The sequence below is a fragment of the Dama dama genome, chromosome 27 (genome assembly GCF_033118175.1).
Source record: "Dama dama isolate Ldn47 chromosome 27, ASM3311817v1, whole genome shotgun sequence".
NCBI lineage: Eukaryota > Metazoa > Chordata > Mammalia > Artiodactyla > Cervidae > Dama > Dama dama.
Window position 1 is genome coordinate 6,346,654 of NC_083707.1, and position 15,461 is coordinate 6,362,114.

The 15,461-nt window shown below is 46.4% G+C and overlaps 1 protein-coding gene across 2 annotated transcripts in view; it reads right to left on the minus strand.

Annotated features, from left to right (window-relative positions):
• ZNF407 (zinc finger protein 407) overlaps window positions 1-15,461 on the minus strand; it is a 375,101-nt gene that overhangs the window by 346,203 nt on the left and 13,437 nt on the right. For both annotated transcript variants that reach the window (XM_061131131.1, XM_061131132.1), the window contains exon 2: window positions 330-5,019. In XM_061131131.1, the coding sequence (XP_060987114.1) occupies window positions 330-4,965 (4,636 nt within the window). In that variant the 5' untranslated portion in view covers window positions 4,966-5,019. The remainder of the gene's footprint in view (window positions 1-329; window positions 5,020-15,461) is intronic.

The following is a 15,461-nucleotide window of genomic DNA, read 5'->3' on the forward strand; positions in this document are numbered from 1 at the left end:
CACCCTGGAGAACCAAACACTTAGAGGACTTAAGAGACAACTGAAAAGCTGTGAGAGGCAGGAATGTAACAAAGGCATCAGAAGGACTAGGCTTTCTGGTCAGAGAAACCTGCCAAACAGCCTGCCTTCGGAATCACTAAGTCTCAGTTAACAACCTGGAGATACGCTGAGTGCCAACCAAAAGCCCGGCAAGGGCTGGGGGAAGCAGGAGCTGAGCTGGGTGGGGGCCGCCAGGCAGGGGCTGTAAGGACTGGACGTTCGGGGGGAACCCAGGTCCCCACTAGAGCACGCCCCCGGCCCTGGCGGGTAAAGAGGTTGCGTGGACCTACCTGTGTGTGTGCGAATGTGCGCCAGGAACGCCATCGAGTTGCTACTGCGACACATCTTCCCGCAGTACTTGCACACGTTGCCCTGGTTCTCCTCCCTCTCGCGGTTGATCTGCTCGGTGTCCTCCACGATGTACTTGTTCACCTCTCGGAGCAGCTCCTCGTGCTGCCCTTTGATGTGCAGGAACAAATTCTGCTCGGAGTCAAAGGGCTCCGTGCACTTGACACATTTGAAGGTGGCGCCGCCCTCAGGCAGCTCCTCCACGCTGGCCTGCTCGTTCCGCATGTGGCCGGCGCTGGCCAGGTGCTGGTGGAGGTTGCTCTCCGTGTAGAAAGACTTGCCGCACAGCAGACAGTGGAAGTGCTTCTCCTTCGTCGGGTGCTTCATGGCTATGTGCACATTCAGGCCACTCAGCCCGTCCGCCAAGAAGCCACAGTCGTCACAGCGAATCCGGGTGGACTCCGCAAAGGAACTACCATCCGCTTTCTTCTTCTTCACACCTTGAGCACAGTCCTTCAAGGGCAGCTCACTCATCCTCACTCCTGCTGCCACAAGCCCCTCTTGAGACTGGTCAAAGAGTTCCCCATCTTCAGGGTTCTTGATCCTTATTATGGAAGAATCAAACCGGCCGAAACTATACACAGCCTGCCCTTTATCATCAATACTGATTATAGTTTCATAAACATCATTGTTGTCAATGGTGCTGTCAGAAGCTGGACCATCCTCTTCCAAAATCATTTTGGTTTCATGTCGGGAATTCATGAGAATCTCCTTACTCTCCAGAACAGGATCTTCCGGAACGTCTTTCAAGTCCCCTGAACTCTGCACGCTTCCAGCTCTGTCCTGATCACTGCTCCCCAGGTTGAGGGGTTCTGCGGGAGCTCTCAGCATGGCACTCTTGGCCGGATGCTCTCCATCTACAGTTCTGGGACACCCATGTTTGCCAAGGATTTTATCAGCTTTGTCTTCTGACTTTCCTCCATCACTCTCACCATGTGTGTTTGGACTATTGATGTCATTCAACATACTGTACTTTTTCTTTGCTGTCTCATGATTCAAAGCTGAGCTTCCTGAGTTTTCGTCCTGAAATTTGCTTGGGGAGCCACAATTAGAAGAAATACTGAGGGGTACCATCTCCTCCGGTTTTATAACTTTGTCCTTGGCAAGGGGCTGCTGGAAAGTTTCACAAAAGGGGTGACCTTCACTGAGGTTAGACTCCTCCTCAGTCTCAGCTTCTACAGACTCAGAAGCACAGAACACCTTGGACATATCTAAACTGGCATTCTCATCCAAAATAGAGCAATCGGCAGCATTTCTAGATTTGAGAGTTTCAGAGGGTTGGTCTGAAATAATCTGAAATTCCTCAGAATTCTGTTTCTGCTGCCCTTGGGGAATAATGATGGTTTTGGACATTTCTGAAGAACTGGCATCTACGGTAGTAGAGTTCAGGTAAGACTGCCTTTTCATCTTGTGTTTTTCTGTTGCCGCATGCCTGGTCATCTCCCGTCGAGTCACAGCATAGTAATCACATGCCATGCAATAGAAGGCAAACTCTCTTGTATGTTTCCGTTTTACGTGCAGCTCCAGAGAGGTGGAAGAGTGAGCCTTAAACTCACAGTGCGTACATCTGTTTTCACCTGTACTCGCATCATCTCTCTGAAGGCATGTGTCACCCTGAAGGTCCTCTGGATCCACAGAGGTTTGCTCCTTTTTCTCAATAAGGTGACTGCCAGTCTCCCCATCTTCAGGGTGAAACACGTTCTCAACTTCCACTTCCACTGGATTCCCTTGCTCGAATGATGGCTGTTCTGAAACGGAGGTGTCTGCTTCTAGTGGAGGGTTGGCAGGTTCATCTGAAACTGCCACACTGGTGTTCTTCCTACCGGCATCAAGGTTACCGCCTTCAGGGCCAACAATGATATCTGAACTTTGTTTTCCACTTGCTTCAATTTCTACACGTCCTTTATGCTTCTTGGTGGCACAATGCCGTTCCATATCTCCCTTGGTTACGGTGTAATACTTACAGACTTTGCATAAATAACTGTACTGGTGACTGTGTTTTCGCCGAATGTGCACAGTCAAGTTTGTGATACTCGAGGCCAGGAGACCACAATGTGAACAGGTCCGAGAGATGTTGCCTTTAGGTCGCCCCCTCTTTGGAGTGGGGGGTGGAGCTAGTTCACCCTCTTTGGTAATGACACCGGACAATGACAGTTCCTGGGGAGGCAGGATGCTCTGGTCCAGACAGGCCTGCTCCCGGAACTGCACATCGCCGCCGTGGCCTTCTGTCCGCCCATTCCCAGGGACACCAAGCTCTTCTTTCTTGTCATTTGCGCCTATGCAGACCCTTTCAATACACTCCTCAAAGCTTAGGCCAATGTTATTTTTCTTAGCATTTTCAAGATGCTTGCTTCTCTTGATATGTTTCTCCATTCCTTCTTTACTCAGGGAATAAAGATTACACGCTTTACAAAGAAAGTGATAGTCTTGACCGTGGCGGAGCTTTATGTGTCTCGTGAGAACAGTGGAAGATCTTGTTTTGTAAAAGCACTTCTTGCACTGAAACTGAGGCTTACTCGAATGCCTCACTTCATTTCCGTGGCTGACCCTGGACTTAGCTGGCTCTTCCTGAGCTGCTTTTCCCACCTCACTCACAGAAACGTTTGCATTTTCTGTTTCTAAAGTACTTAAAGGGAACGTCTGTAATGCCAAATCACCATTAAATGACTGAGAAGTCTTTGGCTGACCCAACAAGTAAATGTGCTTCTCAGTTGCTCTGTGTTCCTCCACGTCTTTCTCGGAGGAGAAAAACAGATGACAAGGCGGGCAGAGGAAACCCATACTGTGCTTTTCCTTCATGTGGTCACTCAGGTCCATCTCGTTCAGGGAAGTAAATGCACAACACTGGCAACGCAGGCCAGAGGCAGTCTGCTGATGCTGGTGGCTGTGTGCGTGCTCCTCCACATCCCTCCTGGATGCGCTGGAGAAGCCACACGTCTGGCAGTGAAACCGCAACTCGCCCGCGTGGCACCTTGTCACGTGCATCTCCAGTTCCGCCCTGCTTGTGGCTGTGTGACCACAGGCCGAACAAGCATACGCCACCTGGTGGTCGGGAGCTGGCCTCCCTGCTGGAGAGTCGGAGGAGCCAGGGAGATGCGTGTTTGCCCTGTCCTGCTTCGGGGCCTGGGTCTCCGGGAGCGTCAGGCACGGGGCCTGGGCGCCAGAGCGCGGGTCCCCGTGCTGATGCGCCAACTCCGCGTCGCTCGTTTTCACCTGTGCCCTCAAGTGCTTCGAATACAGCCTCTGCGCTTCATTAGTGCCCCTTTTACTAACTCCTAGGAGCGCGCACCTCTTCTTTGCCTGGCCCTTCAAGGAGAAGGCGCCGGCGCGCCGTCGGAAGCCGCTGCCCAGCACGAGGAAGCCGCGATCGGCCCTGGGTCTTGAGGCTATGCTGAGGCCGGTGGCTGCCTGGGCCGTGTTTCTGCTGGACTCCAGCCTATCTAGGAGCCCCTCGGAGGTGACGACCATGCCCAGCTTTTTGCTCTGGTTCTCGGGATTTCCAGCTGCATCATGGGAGGTTATGTTTTCTTCAACCACCTCCACTTTCTCTGGAGAGGTGTTCCTGGACGGCCTCATTTCAACCAGCAGCTCGCTGCCGCGCCCGCTCTGTTTAGAAAAGCTTCCTCTGAAATCTCTAAATGCACCCGCTCCAATGCTCCGCAACGCTTTTGAGTCGCCGTTCCTGGCTACCGGCCTAGATGCTCTAGGCTTTGTGCGGCCGGCCTTCACTCCCACGGGACTCGGCTTCTTGGGCAAAGGCTGTTTGGTTAAGATCTGTACGAACCCTCCGCGGGCAGCGAGGTTCTGCCGCCGGAGATGCGTTTTGCCGAGACAGTGTGCATTCAGCAGGTTTTCCTCGGCGCACTGAAAGCCGCAGAGCTCGCAGGAGAAGGCCCTCGGTGGGCCGCGCGCCTGCCCGGCGTGCCCGGGGAAGGCCAGGCCGCCATCCGCCGCAGGGCCACAGGCCTGGTCCTCCGGCCGCGGCGAGGGACACGCAGCGTGCTGATCCGCGTGCGGGCAGGAGGCAGGCGAGGGGGCACGTGTGCCGCCCTGCAGCGCCACGCCCGGGCCCCCGAGGGGGCCGCTCCCGTGCATCTCTTTGGAGGGTGAAGGAGGCTCCCCTCCCGGATCAAGGAACGCTGTCGTCTCCTGAACACGCTCCTTCCCAGCAGCCGTTTCCCCAGGGCTTGGGTGGCCGGGAAGGCCCGGGCCGCCGTCATGGCCACTCAGGAGGGGCCCCGCCCCAGTCCCCGGCAATGCGACACCCGCTCCCAGGCCCGCGCCTCTGGGGTTCCCTAACCCAGGGGCGCCCGGCTCTCCGGGCCGCAGGGGCTCAGCCTCCGCTAGTTTCATTCGCTTGGAAGCGTGTTTATTTCCGCCGTCCTCCTCGACAATGTGGTCCAAGTCCGAGGACTCTACAAAACCCCTTTTGTTTGTGGAATTCTCAGCAGAGTCCGCTGTCTCATCAGATACGGGCCCACGGTCCGCGCCGTGGGATGCGCTGGGGCTCAGGTGTTCTGCCTCCTCGTTTACACGGTCACCCTCATCGCTCCCCGGCTTCTTCCCGGGATCCATCATTAATAAAGTGCCGGCGAGCTTCTGTGTCAGCGGCGGTCACTGGGCTCTCATAGCCTGTGAAGAACATAAACGCAGTGTTACACCTTTGAACGTACAGAAAAGACAGACGTCAGCCCGAAACTCAACATAAAGTAACATGCCGGATGAAAAATATCCCAAAATCAGCCTCGACATCTCCTTTACATTGAGATGGACTTGATCACGTGCCAAGTCCTTCATGAAACGAATGAAATCAGACTGGGCGACAGCATGTCACCACAGGGTCGACTCGGAGAGCATCACTGCAGTAACTTTGATAGAAAAAGCAACTTTCAAACGGCTTACAAAAACACTCCCATGTTTTAGTTCTCTTTACTGGTCCATTTCAATTTACTACTTAAAAAAAACAAAAAACAAGAAAGAAGCTCTTTTCAAATTACATTTCAGTGAACTCCCATTCTATAAATTAGATTAAACAAAATCTGCTATGAGATGAGTCAGGAAGCCAGCCTTCCCCTCTTTGGCTTCCCAACAGAAGCCCAAGTCCCAGTGTAAAAAGAAAGGTAACAACTGCTTCACCCCGTCCCCCAGAGCAGAGTCGCACTGTCACTTCAGTCGTGTCGGACTCTGTGCGACCCCATAGACGGCAACCCACCAGGCTCCCCCCGTCCCTGGGAGTCTCCAGGCAAGAACACTGGAGTGAGTTGCGGTTTCCTTTTCCAATGCACGAAAGTGAAGAGTGAAAGTGAAGTCGCTTAGTCGTGTCTGACTCTTAGGGACACTCTGTGGACTGCAGCCTACCAGGCTCCTCTGTCCATGGGATTTTCCAGGCAAGAGTACTGGAGTGGGTTGCCATTGCCTTCTCCGATGGTCCTTCTAAAAATGAAAATGAATATTCACCGCAGGGCATGCTCAAGCGCTGCCACCAGTGAACGCCACTCCCATCCCAGTTGTCAATCACCAATTTCTCCATCTAACAGCCATTTTGTGTTGTCTGAAGGTTAATGGCAAAGGGAAATGTCAGTGATAGAGTAGAATTAATGAAGTAAATTTTAGGGGGAGAAAAAAATTTTTATTGAATAAAATGCTTTAAAATCAATAACATTGATTTCATTTTTCATTGTGCTATTTAATTCTATTAAAACATATCATTTTCCATTTACTTTATACCATGATTGGAATTCTCAGCGAAATGCCATTTGATTTGATGCTAATAAAATGCCATCAAGTATTATGGCCTCGAAGCTAAGGATAACTATTTTTAACTATTTGTCCATTTATTTTTTTGTAACAATGACAAACCAAATGAAGGCTGTTGTTCTGACTCTGCTAAAAGTAAGGACCATAAAATATATATAGACACCAAAACCATGAGAAACAATATAAAAAATTAATAAATTAGCCTTTATCAAAATTAAACAATTTCAAATGACATTATCTTCAAAAACCACCAAAAAGAAAATGAAAAGAGAAGCTACAGAGTAGGGAAAACATTCTGCAAATCAATAAATATAAGTATGTAAATACTCTGCCAGATACATTTTATGAATATTTTCTCCCTTTCCATTTCATAAATGTTATTTTTTGATAAGCAGAAGCTTTAAATTTTGATAAAATAATTTTTTTTCTCGTTCTGGCTATTTATGTGTCTAGCTTACTTTCTATCTCCTGAGCTAGAAGGTAAAGGCCTGCTTTATTTTATCTGCTCACATGTCCCAAGAGTCAAGAACAATGCCAAGTACATAGAAGGTTTTAGAATGAACAAATAGCTCATTATGAAATAAGAAGTGTCTCCTAAGTGTTTATTGATGAAATGAAAATTGTCTGAGATGTCTTTCACAATAGTCTGGGAAAGGGGCCTAGCGAAGGCTATGTACCGACATGCTAAAAGCTGAGTGACACTGACACCCTATCCATTTTCTATGTGTTTGCACATGTATATGCTTGGAAGTGTCCACAACAAGAGTTATTTTTAAAAACCTTTTTAACACATAGCCTAAAATGACATGAATTCCTTTCAGTGAGTCCTTTCCTTTCCTCCTCTTCCAAGACCGCTGTGGCCCACAGCTATACCTTCACGACAGACACTCACAGGCATATGTGCACAGAACACACACGCACCAAACACACGTACGTCTATTCAGAGTCAACGTTCCATAGAGGGCACCTGACTCATACGTTTTTGGAGATGAAAGAATATTAATATGCAGAAGCAAAATAATGAGGCTCTGTTATCTTCTATATAATGGCTCCAAAAATTCTAGAACAAAAAGAGAAAATGTTTCATTATATGCTATTTCCCAAATGGCTTTGAAAATTAATGAAATAATTCAGCATCTCATTATACAAGAAACAATAACAAACATTCAACAAATAGACACTGAGTGTGAAAGGAACTCTAATGATACAAAACACATCCTTTCCCCTCAGCAGGCTCATATTCTACTAGGAGCCATGTGACACATGTGGAAAAGAACTCTGATACAAGGCCACATGGGCTCACGTGTGTGACATAAACTAAGAACTACAGCAGGACAAACAGGCAAGCAGTCCTACTGCCAAGTAGACTATTTGGATAAAGACCAGAAACATCATTAGAGCTAAACCCCAAAGAAACAAAACTTTCTTGTTTTTCTTTTCTGGAGGGGGCAGGTAGGAGCAGTTAAAACACTGTAAGGAGAAAAAAGGAATTAGCAAAGCCACAGAACACACCAGATGAGCATGCAAGACAGGCAGCAGTGCAGACAGCTGCCACTCTGGCTTTCCACTGCGGGGCAACTGAAAACCCAGGCAGAGGACCATCCACCACATCACAGGAGGCTCTGAATTAGCAGCTGGAATTCATTCAGCAGTGTCGGCGGGGAGTCACCAAAATGCAGCACTGCTTCAGGAGGATTCGGTTTTCAGTATACAGGACATATCATAGGGAGAGAAAGTCTAGAGGCAGAGCGAGAGCATTCTAATTGTTTTGAGTTATAGGGCCTGAACTGGAATGCTATCAGTACTCATGAGTCCAAAGTAAGTATCTTAGAGTGATCGACAGAGGAGTCAATGGAAATGAGGAAGCTTACACACATATAAATTTAAAAAGAAAAGCTTTCATCAGAAAGATTATTAGTTTATTATAGCAGAACTCAAAACCCACCCTTGGGAAAGTTCAAGGAGTCGTTTCTGGAGATAGGCTGAATTCATTTGCTCAACACTTACTGAAGTCGACCATGTGTCAGAAAGTACTTCAACCCTCTGTGAACAAAGCAAAACAACAGACCAGGCAGGTCATCACTCAAGGCAGGATCCCTGTTTTCTCTCGAAGTCCTAGTCCCTGTGCTCACTGGAGAAGACCGTGAGCCTCCCGTTTCCTCCCACAGTAAGATTCCAAAATTCAGCAGACTTAGTGGGAATTTAGACTAAACTAATGAGATGTATTATTAAGCCAAATCTTCTCAAAGCAGATGGTTCCTATACAAATTGATCAATTACTATTCAACACACCACACATCCTCACTCTGCCAGATTTTCAAATATGCAATTCCATTTATAGTTTCTACTCTCAAATTCTCAGATAGTGGTTGTTCCTTAACTAAAAAAAAATAAAGTTATCTTCAATTTTACCTATATACATACATACATATATACATATGTATATAGTGATCTTGAAAGAGTGATCCCTGGAAGAAAAGTTATGACCAACCTAGATAGCATATTAAAAAGCAGAGACATTACTTTGCTAACAAAGGTCCATCCAGTCAAAGCTATGGTTTTTCCAGTTGTCATGTATGAATGTGACAGTTAGTTACAAAGGAAACTGAGCACCAAAGAACTGATGCTTTTGAACTGTGGTGTTAGAGAAGACTCTTGAGAGTCCCTTGGACTGCAAGGAGATCCAACCAGTCCATCCTAAAGGAAATCAGTCCTGACTATTTATCGGAAGGACTCATGCTGAAGCTGAAACTCCAATACTTTGCCCACCTGATGTGAAAAACTAACTCATTGGAAAAGATCCTGATGCTGGGAAAGATTGAAGGCGGGGGGAGAAAGGGACCACAGAGGATGAGATGGTTAGATGGCATCACCGACTCAATGGACATGAGTTCGAGCAAACTCCGGGAGCTGGTGATGGACAGGGAGGCCTGGTGTGCTGCAGTCCATGGGGTCACAAAGAGTCAGACACGACTGAGCGACTGAATTGAACTGAATGCCATGATCTTCAATTTTACCTATAAAAAATTATTAACTCACATGGAAGCTATCCCAAAAGAAAATCCCTACTATTAACTGAAATACTCTCTGCTGAGGTTTAAAAAGAAAAAAAAAAAAGATGCAGCAAAAAAACCAAAACATTCATACACTTTTTAATAACACTAAAACAAATCAATAGCAGCCTTCTGATGACACCTGGTGGCCATTTCTCAGAGGAACTATTTTCAGCATTTTTAAAAAAGTGTTTCAGAAACTAGTAGAGAAACATGACCGGTTAGTGGACCACTTCATACTGTCGCTTTACTGTGGGCAGCACGCATGAAGTTTTCCCCTTCGGTTCCACTTTCACTGGCCGCACCCTGACCGGTTCTTGCCATCCGCCCCTCTCCCAGGGCGGTCTGGCCCACACTCGCGCAAGCTCCCCACTAGCAGGGTGAGGCCGCCCCCAAGAGAAGGCCGTGCTCTGTGCCCACCCGGGCCGTCCCACCCCATCCTTCCTGGACCGACCCAAGGGCCGCCGGGAGGTTGCCACGCACCGGCAGCAGGCCAGAGGCACAGGCACAGTGGGGACGTGCGTGTGGCAGGCAGGCACTCACAGAAACTCCCCCGAGTCTCTCCCCCTTTGTCTTCAGGCCTGGAAGGACAAGGCAGGGCACGTAAAGCGGCCCGCAAGCCTGCTCCACGTGCGACGGTGATGGCTGAGCGAGAACAAAGGGAAATCAGTGGACTACTCAGATCTCTTCCTGAACCTACCATTGTCTACTGCACTTTTTACTGAAAATACGTCTCTTACCACTAGACTATCACTAACTCAATACAGGACCACCACGTCCAGGTGTTGTCTGTTAACGAGAAACTCAGAAGCATTAGTTGCCATTCATCAATTTCTGAGACCACAAAATAAACTATCTGATGCTGACAGAAATATCACTTTCTATGAAAATGCTTACAAGTTGAATAACATCTTCCATGAGAAAAGAGTGTAACTTACACCCTAAAAACCATTTACTACATAACACTGGAGGCAATTTACCACAAATGGGTGTGTAATATAGTTGTGGTTTATTCACAATTGGACCAGAACATGAACGCCTGGGTCCGATGATAACACCCACCTCCTCACTGTCCAACAACTGGCTGCAAGGATTTCCTCAGTTATGTTCATACATTTGTACCTGTCCCCAATCAGAGAAATTCATGTGGTGTATTAAAATGAGTGCACAAAATCCTCTGACACTCCTTAAAGGGTGGAGCTAATCCCCTCCCGTTGGTGTGGCCTGGCCTTGCTGACCTGCTGGGAAGGGACAGAGCGGAGTGGAAGTGAGGGTGTTCACCTCCTAGGAGGCCCCATGCCTGCGGCTTGCTCCCTCCTTGCCCTCCGTCTGGGGGAGCGGGAGCCCTGCTGAGCATACACCCTGCAGCCGAAGCTGGGGATGCTTGGGGGTGGGGGGTGGAGAGGAACTGAAGCCTCCTACCCAGAGCCAGAAGGAGCAACTGCCGACAGCAAGCAAGTGAGCTGTCCGTCCGGAAGAGGCTCCTCCAGCCCCAGGTGAGCCTTCAGATGACTGACTGCAGAAGCAGAAGCCCCCAGGTGAGCCCACTCTGAAACCCCTGATGGACAGACACTCACTTTAAGCCCCAAGATTTTGACGTAATTTGCTTCAGGGCACTAGACTACTGGGAAATCCCATGGACAGAGGAGCCTGGCAGGCTACAGTCTCCACAGCATCGCAAAAAAGTCGGACACGACCTAGCAAATAAACAACTAGTATAATGCCCGTTCTCTCTCTCCCACCTTGTCAGGAATAGACACAGCTCAAGTGCACCACCTCCTGTATATATATTTTATACATAATTTCCTTTTCTCTAGGCTCCAGCCTTTAACAGGAATCTTCTGTATTAACATGAGAGTATTAAGCTACTACACAGGAGGAGGTCAACAAATGTTAAGAGAATTACACTCTGAAATGCATATCAAGACCAGAATTCCTGTCAAACATGTGTAAGAAGATTTTAGAACTTAAGACAGTGACATTTACATTCATGCCTCTCCCACTACCAAAATCAGATCATTGATCATTACAATGAAAAAGCAGTGTAATAAAATCAAGAGTTACTAAAGAGATGAGGTAGAGAGAGTTTTACATTTAATTTGTATAGAATAAAAGAAAAGTTAAAGTTCCCAAAAGACCTGCTCGTGTTAGATGACGGTTTTCATTCTCAGAGGCCCCTAGAACTATTTGTACCACAGACCTGCCTCAGAGCTAACGGCAACCAGGAGCTCCTTGCCAACTGGGCTCGGGATGATAGCAGCCCACAATCTAACATTCCCCCAACCTGCTGAGGTGGCCCATGTAGTAAACACACGGAGAGCCACAGGTCATCGAGGCTAGACACGTCACAATCCTTCTGGGCCCGGAGACAGGTAACTCCCTCACCTCCCACTAGCAGGACGCATCCGAGCTCAGGAGTTGCCAGAGTCTCTGATCACAAGACCTGTGCCTGATTAAGCTTCGCCTCCAAAGCATCTCACATGCATGTCGAGCTTAATCCTAAAGAGAACCTTCCCAGGAGGTCCAAAGACACACTGAAGACAGGCAGGCCCAAACTATGTGCTCCTGAGCCCAAAGGTCAACACAGGGTAAAATATCAGAAGGAGAAAAAGGTCTCCACTCAAGTCAGAGAAGAATACTGTTTCTCTTCCAGGGTGAAAGTGAAAGCGTTAGTCGCTCAATTGTGTCTGACTCTTCGTGACCCCACGGATTATAGCCCTGCAGCCCCTCTGTCCAAGGGATTCTCAAGGCATGAATGCTGGAATGGGTGGCCATTCCCTTCTCCTGGGGATCTTCCCAACCCAGGGATTGAACCTGGGTCTCCCGCACTGCAGGCGGATTCTTTACCATCTGAGCCACCACGGAAGCATGGTCTGTTTCAAACATCTGATTCTGTGTGTAAATTAAAAAACAGAATATTTCTTAAGTTTTGATTGCATAAAACAATCACTAAAAAGTCATACCAAGAGGCAGAATAAGTAGATCATCATCCCTTTCATTAGCAAAGACAGGCACCTTTCCAACACTGCTCATGAAGATGTATTAATACCAACAAAAAACAAATCACAGGACAAAAATAAACTATAAAATTAGCTGAGCCTTCCTACCTGGCTATTTCTTTTTTTAAAATCTTCCTACACGTCAAGTACTATTTTCCAAATACGTTAATTGATCTAGTAATAAAGTTAATTTTATGACTATCTTACATCAACCATCTCTAACCAATGTACCTTTTGTTGCATGAAAGATTTTATCTGGAAAGTTAAAATTTAATATATCTCTTATAAATCTTTCACTAGTATTTCTAATTGTTTTGATTTTTTAAGAAAGGAAATTGTTACTGGAATAGAAAAACAGTAAAGAGAATGAAGATTCTATGAGTAAAGTAGAAAATGAAACAATTCAATGCCACTAAAAGCAGACACACAGAATCATTTGTATCCCATGCCATTTGAAAAGGTTGTTTTATTATCAATGTAACTAATCACAATGAAACCATCTCTTACAACTAAAGACATTATAATGAATTTTCTTTACAGCTACAGAGAAATGGGATTTGCTGTTTCACATCAAACAGAACAGGCTGTATAAATTCTTCTTCCTATTTATTGTAAAATATAATTTCATCTATAAAATCAGTCATGAAATATTAAAACTGAAACAACAGAATTTATATCCTTTACTTAATTTAGTTTAAACGGTCTGTTCACTAAAAAGGGGGGAGTGGGTACATGTGACAGAGCCCCTACTTCCTCATTAAGTGTTTCCATTAGACCCTTTATTTTCAAGAATTTATAATGCAGCCATAAAGAAAAGCATTCTATAATAAAAGTTAGTACACTTTACTAAATTTTCCTTTCATCTTATTCAAAAGGCAAAAGAATAAAGCACACAGCATACGGATGCTGAGGAAGGGAAGACAAGTAGGAGGAAAAAGTTAAACAAACACAATAGACTGACACTGAAAATGTAAAATTCCAGTAAAAAAAAAAGAAGGAAAAAAAGTGAGGTGGCCCAAGTATTCCAACAACACACTGCAGGACACATGGCAAATATTTGACTTTTCTGAGCCCTAGTTTCCTCATTCCATGTAAGACTTCTACATCCATGAGAAAAATCTCTCACTGATAGTAAAAAACTGGTGACCACTCAACAAGAAGAAAAAGAATGAAACTGTTTTTCATTCCAGCAGGAAAAATATGAAGAGAAAGGCTACTTCCAAAATACAAATATGGAAGAAAATGAACTTTAAAAACAGCTAAAACACATTCTACACTGATCTTGCTTAGATTCATCAAGGTCCACTGAGAAGAGATGAATTAATACAGTGACTAATCAAAGAACTGCCAGGGAAAAAAAGACAAAAACTACTAATTTTGGAAGAAATCTGGAAAACATTAATTCCAACTGTCAATAAGCTAACACATGATATAAAGTTATCATGCCTCCCGATAGCTGGAATATAAATTATTAGGTACCAAAGACCTGAGTGTTAAGAAAGTATATTTAGAAAAGAGAAAATGACAATATTAAATTTTAAAAATGGATATAATTCTAATCAAGGCTATTTATCTAATAAGGTTAATAGTTTCCCACACACTCACACTGGATAGTGAAATTACAGGTAATTTTTCCTTCTTCTTCCTGGCTTTTTTCTATATGCTTTCTTTTCTATATATTACTTTGAGAGGAAGACTATGGGGGAAGCTTTAAAAAAGTCCCTACACATGGTTAAATAATGGAAAATGATGATTCCTCTCAAGAAAGGAAGAGCAAGCCCTCAGGTAGAAATACATTTATGATTGTGGTTCTTGGACTAAACTGAGAATCAAAATACCACAAATAAAAGGAAGGTTAGGGGGTGACTTGCAAAAACCAGAGATGTTTGGGGTCTAATCTTAGTCAAACACCCAGGGATACCAAGAAATCTCCCTGTGGCCACTGGACTGCCCACTAAACTCAGAAAGGAGACGGCGGCCCGGTAACAACCAGCACAGGCGGCACCCACGTCTTGGCTCCCGTTCCATCCCCACTGAATGGACCCTGGGCTCCTGAGGGTCGGTGGGGTCCAGGCCTGAGGCACCGTAGGTACACGATAATTAAGTACCGTTAAATGTAGGAATGAAGAAGTCCATGTTGATGACTGGAGACAGAGGCAAGCAGACAGACAAACGGATGGACCGACAGGGCAAAGGCACGGCTCTGTTTAGAGCAATGCTGAGGACCAGCTGGTAAACGTGGACAGAGTGCAGGGGACAGAAAATCCTTTGACAAAAACTGTATCAGGCAAGATGGATGCCAAGTCCAGGGGGGTAATTTTGATATGCAGAATATCTGAGTGGCGTTAAACCATCTCCCTACACTGCTTATTTGCTGCAAGGGAAGATGACAAATTGAGTAACTGCACAGTGGCTATACCAGCTACATCTTGCAGGGGAGATCAAAAGTAACCTCCGCGGTGAAGGTGGACATGGGCTGCCCGCAGACAAGCACCCTGAGGAGGGCAGGACGCCTGTGCTCACTGCAGCGGAAAACGGCGAACCTGCAGCTAACCGAGGCGAGACAGCGGACAACACGGAGCGAGGAATGCGTTATTCGAAGATGAAAAAAAACAAGTGGGGAGGACTGCATTCTTCACAAATGTCAGTGTCATCACAGACAAAGACAGACTGTGGAAACGTTCCAGATTACAGGAGGCTGCGGAGACATGTGGCAACCCACTCCAGTATTCTTGCCTGGAAAATTCCATGGACAGAAAAGCCTGGCAGGCTACAGTCCATGGGCTCAGACACGACTGAGCACACACACACACACAGACATGACAACGAAATGTGATATGTGTTCTCAGACTGGATCCTCCGGTGGCAGGAAAACGTGCCATTAAGGGCATCCTAGGTCAGCTGACCAAATGTACGGGCTGCACAGAGAGCTGGTAAGATATTCCTTCCAGGTACATCTGGGAGGATGTTTCTGGAAGAGACGAGCATTTGAACAGCAGACTGAATAAAGAAGATCTCCCCTCACCAGTGTGGGTTGACAGTGCCCAACCCGCTGAGGGCTGGGATAGAACAGAATGATGGAGAAGTGGACAGAGGGCAAATCTGCTTTTTCTCCCTGAGTTAGGACATCCACCTTCTCCTCTGACATCAGCGCTCATGGTTTTTGAGCCATCAAACTCAGACTGAATTGTCACCAGCTTTCCTGTTTCTCCATGCTACAGAGAGATTATGGCACTTCCAAGCCTCGATATCCACACTGACCAAC